A 5427-nucleotide genomic window follows, 5' to 3' on the forward strand; every position below is an offset into this window, starting at 1 on the left:
GATGTTTTGTATAGTATGTTATGCCAAGGCTGTAAATTTTTACAGAAGTTGATTTTCTCATCTTCCTCCATGGAACATCTGGTGGGTTTGGACCACTAGCCTTCTGGTTAGCAGCCAAATGCGTTACTCCTACGCAACCAGAGCACCTGGTGCTCTCATGGTGAAAAGTGAAGTGCAAAAGGGCAAGCCTAACTGCATTTTCAGCCTCAACCTACATTAGTAAGATACCACTGGGCAAAGCAGAATATATAACTAAACTCAAAGTTACGAAGTGATGGAAAACATGATGCTATTATAGGAGATTAATTCGAATCAGTGATTCAATCTTTAACAAATGGCTTAGAATTCTCATTTGTAGAGACAAATATGGTTGGAAAGGAAAAAAAAGATAGAAAGGGAATCAATAATGCTTTCTTGTTTGATGATGAAAAGAATGCTTTATTATTCAAACCATGTCATTAACGTGAAAAAGAAGTGACCTGTTTGTCACCCAAAGTCACCTAAAATAAACACTTGTATCACATCGATGTTCATATGTTATAACTAACATTGTGAAAAAAAATGTGAGACATAATATTATTGTCACCCTCCAGGCTATCACTACATCAGTCTGAGGAATGAGAGGAACCAGCCTCTGATGCTGCCAGCTGTTTTTGTCAACATAGAAGTGAAAGATTATGTACCAGACACGTATGCAGGTAAACAACCTAATTTAAAGGGATAGTTCCTTCTGGAGGTATACATATTTTTATGATTGAATACTACCTTGAATATTTTAGAAATGTTTTTGGACAAGTAGGTAGGGTTTTGCCAAAGAAATGTGACCCTGAAGACCTTTCTCTTTTCCCCCCAATCATCTGTGAAATGATGGGGATTAGACTCTCATTTTAATCTAGTTCTTAATTCTGTGTGAATGAATGAATGGATGGATGGTAGATGAATAAACATATGGATGAGTAGGTGAAGGTATAGCAGATGGATGAGTGGATAATTAGGAAAAGGGAATAAAGGATGGATAGGTGGATGGATGAGCAGATGAAAGGATGGGTGGATGTTGGTTGGATAGATATTGAATGGTTGGTTAGTTGGATGAATGAGTGGATAGGTAGATGGGTAGATGGAGCAATGGAGAATGGATGGTGGATGGGTGGGTAGATGGTGATGAATGGAGGCATGAATAGATTGGTACATGGATGGCAGTTTGGATGGGCATATGGATGGATGGATGATGGATAATCACTATCTCCGGGATCTTTGATATGAAATGTCTCCTTCCTGTTTAGATGTAATTGAAGCTTTGTCAAACCCAATTCGATATGTGAATCTGATGGAGCAGAGAGCTAAGCAACTGGCTGCCTTGACCCTTGAAGATGAAGAAGAAATAAAGAAAGAGGTGAGAGGGTTTTCTGATCTTAGGGATGACATTAAGCATGATTTCCATACCTACCTGCTGGCTTTCCCTGTGTAACATAACAGCTCAGGAAAAAAAGAAAGAGGTGAGAGGGTTTTCTGATCTTAGGGATGACATTAAGCATGATTTCCATACCTACCTGCTGGCTTTGCCTGTGTAACATAACAGCTCAGGAAAAAAAAAAAAAAAAAGATAGTTCACTGAAAAAACAGCATCTTGTTAAAAAAAACATCTAGAAGATTGATTGAATATTTAATATTTCATCCTCTTTGAGTACTTTGTGGACACCACTAGCATTTCATGTTATGACATATTAAATGATATATATCTTGCTTTTTCAGGTGTAATTTTCTACATGATTTCTTCTTGATTAAAAGTGATTAAGGCATTTTAAAAAGAAGATTATCTTCAAATCAGTTGATATTTTCCTGTTCTTTAATGTAAAGGGCAGGATTTTCAAAATACTTTTGTTACTTCTGAGTTTATATAAAGTCCTTAGCATAATTCCTGGACCATATTAGGGGGTGTATATTTATAGCTGTAAAGTGATTAAGTTAAATGTCACAATGCAAAGAATTATTAAGGAAGAGTCTACAAATATTAAAGATGAAGCTTAAAAATATGAATACCCTATGTAGAAGGGCAATACTTTTTTAAATAAAACATAATTTAATGATTATTGGGTTGACACAAAATTAAAATAGTAATAGACATTAGGTATTTTACATTCATTTGGTTATGCAGTAGGAAAACTGGGGAGAAAAAAGATGAGAAAATTAAGACTTATCAGTATAAAAAAAATCTTTGAAAATAGTTTGGCTAATCATAACTGAAAATGAGTATATTAAAGTTGATATGGTTTTTAAAATATTATAAAAGTAACCTACACCTATAATAGAAAATAAAAAAAATAAAAATGTTAACAGAAACCCCCAAAGAAATAATTCAAACACCAAAGCTACTCAGAGATAACAACTAAGAACATGAGGAGAATGTAAAGTCTTTTTAAAATATACAATTACTAATTTTTAAAAAATGGAATAATATTTACATTCTTTGTTTTAACCTTATTTTTTCACTTAATACAAGTATTTTCCATGTCATTAAATAATCTTCTATAATATGATTTGTAATAACATCAACATTTTCCATCGTATAGCCCTACCATAATTTATTTTCCAATCCATTACTGTTGAATATTTGCACTAATCCACTATTTGAAACATATTTAAGCAATCATTGCTGTTGAGTCAATTCCAACTTATAGCGACCCCCCTTGGGTTTCCAAGGTGATATCTCTATGGAAGTAGATTGCCCAACCTTCCTTGCACATCTTTGATTATTTCTTTGCTTTTTGTGTAGACTTTTAGTAATTTTGACCTAAGATATTGAGTTATTGAACATGAGAAACAATTAATAAAATTAAAGAAATGTACGTTAGTATATGTATGCAATCTTCCAGGCTTTTATTTACGCTGTAGGTTTTATATCCCATAGGACCAATAGACGCATCATCCTCTGACAAATTTTTAAGTGAGACTGGAAAGTTTCCTAAATGATGTTTGTTTTGGAATGCAGTAAATGGCACTACAGGAAAGTCTTACACTGACAGAAAAATATGCCTAAGCATAGACATGAATATATTTCCAATGTTATTTCTGCCTCTAATATCTTTGCTTAACATCTGCACAAGGGAAAGAAACAAAACAAACAAACAAAAAAACTAACAAAAAGCCAGTCAGACCCCTTGTTTGAATTTCACGAGGGATGAGTCTAAGTAGAGATCACTATATAGGATACAGCATTCACGTACTCGAAGCAGATGGTGTTGGTGTCCTGGCATAAGTTAGGGTCAAATCAATGGGAGCTGGTGTACCTGCTCCAGGGCTACTGCAGAAGTTGACTGCAAATGCCCCCATCTGCAGCCTTTTCCAGAGGACTGGACAGGGGTTAGAAGAGCCGCTGTGCCTGGAGATGCCCAGCCAATTATTCCTCCTCCCTGGATGGGCATGACCCTTACCCAAGGTTTGACAGAAGAATCACAGCTCAGGTCTCTTGCTTCTGGGTGGGCAACTTCTGTGTTGCAGTTTAAACTCTGGTGTTTCCAGTGGGATCAGGCTGAGGCTAGACTTCTTCAGGGACAGTATTTCCCCTCATCTTCTTTCTCTGTCTTATCCTACTTTCCTCACTACTCTACAATTTTCTTCTGAGAACATTGTGTCAATGAATTACTTGCTCAAAAATTTCATGGCTGGTTCTGGGGAACCTGACCTAAGACAGTGCTAAAAAGCTGCTGTTTTATAATTAAATGCCAAAATGAGTGTCTTTTGGAAATTTTGGGTTGGTAACTAAAACTTAAATGTTTGGTAATAGTTATGTCTTTAATTCAGGTGTTTCTTCAGAGATAACAGCATGTTTTCTTCCCAATGGCCTTTAAAATAGTAAGTAAGATTAGAGAATTCTAGGCATCTCTTATTTTGCTCATACTCACTAACTCACTGCTGTTGAGTCAATTCTGACTCACAGAAATCTCCCATTGGGTTTCCAAGGCTGTAAATCTTTACAAAAGTAGATTGCCCCATCTTCCTCCCATGGAGTAGTTGGTGGTTGTGAACTGCCGACCTTTGGGTTAGCAGCCAAGTGGCTTACTATTTTGCTCATAGGGACACCAATATGAAGTTAGACTCTCTTTAGAGTCACCAGAAGCTCTGAACTCTTTTCATTCTACTTTAGCTTGCTAATATATTTAATAAAATATAAATTCAAGGTAAAAATAACTTCTAAATTACTATTAATATCATTCTTTTCTAAGTAGAAAACAGGAATCTCTTTAACTGAATACACTTTATTTTTTGAGAAGTAGAAGTTAGAAGTTACTTTTTCAAGTAAAAGTTCCTGTATTTACACTTTTTACAAAAATACATTCTTGTTACCAACTTCTACCTCTTTGTTAGGCATGGTCTACAAGGAGTAAGAACTCACTTCAAGAAAACATTTCAACCACCATATTTCAGCATATGTAGCACGACAATTGAGGGAAAAGTGTCATAATGGAATATTTTGCTGAAACTTCACTGAGACCATTTCTCTAATGATAAGAAAATGGTACCGAGTGGAAGACTTAGGGCCTCTAAGGTTGTAAGGTTCCTTTCCCAAATTGGTGTGGTTTTAAAGTCAATCTTTGCCACAAATATCACATATCAAAACACTGTTTGGGGAGAATAGAATATCAGGGATACAAAACTGCAGAAGTAGAGTTTTAGATCAGCTTTATTTGTGTTTCTTTTAAAAAAGTTGATCATTCAGGTTTTCAAAAACATATAATGTTGGTGAAGTATTAGGGAATATTTGAACATTTTCAGTTTTAGGAATAATTTTAGAGGCATCTAATCATGTAGAGCCCATATTAGTCCAACAAAGGAAATATAATGTTTTTCTTTGAGATATTTAAACTCTTAACTGACCTCATTTTTGAAACTCAAGGAAACAAGTCATTCATCTTCACCATGTAACACCAGAAATGAAAAGTCATTTTGTACTTGTGAATACCAGCGTGCCCTTTATTCTTTCTTATGATAATGTAAGTTTGTTTGAATGAGGCCACAGAAAATAAGTAGCTGTGGTTTTCTCAAAAGAAAATTCTATCTAGGCCATGACAGACACTGGAGACACTATTTTAGCAGCAAAGACTTTTTTAGTATACTCCTTTTAACTTGGTACTTCTAAAGGTCATGTCTATTGAAAACTAAAGACTTCATTGGACTGCAAAATAGTATCAGATTTTTAATAGTCTAATGAGTTATCTCCATAAAGTAATTTGAAAACCAAATAGGTAGGAAAGTTAAATTCCCTTCTCCCATTCTTTGAACAACAGACATTTATTTCAGACTGTTTTAGTCATCTAGGGCTGCTTTTAAAAAAAAAAAAAAATGCCACAAGTGGATGGCTTTAGCAAACAGGAGCTTATTCTCTTATAGTTCAGGAGGCTAGAAGTCCAAGCTCAAAGTTCTGGCTCT

The 5427-nt window shown here is 35.0% G+C and overlaps 1 protein-coding gene across 1 annotated transcript in view; it reads left to right on the forward strand.

Moving 5' to 3' along the window:
• Positions 1-5427, forward strand: part of PLCB1 (phospholipase C beta 1) — a gene marked incomplete at its 5' end in the record, with an annotated part of 251113 nt that overhangs the window by 34327 nt on the left and 211359 nt on the right. The window contains 2 exons of the mRNA XM_007955668.2: positions 594-698; positions 1284-1393. Coding sequence (XP_007953859.2) covers positions 594-698; positions 1284-1393 — 215 coding nt within the window. The remainder of the gene's footprint in view (positions 1-593; positions 699-1283; positions 1394-5427) is intronic.

Source organism: Orycteropus afer, unplaced genomic scaffold (genome assembly GCF_000298275.1).
Source record: "Orycteropus afer afer isolate SDZICR_OR568_19922 unplaced genomic scaffold, OryAfe1.0 scaffold00529, whole genome shotgun sequence".
Classification (NCBI taxonomy): Eukaryota; Metazoa; Chordata; class Mammalia; order Tubulidentata; family Orycteropodidae; genus Orycteropus; species Orycteropus afer.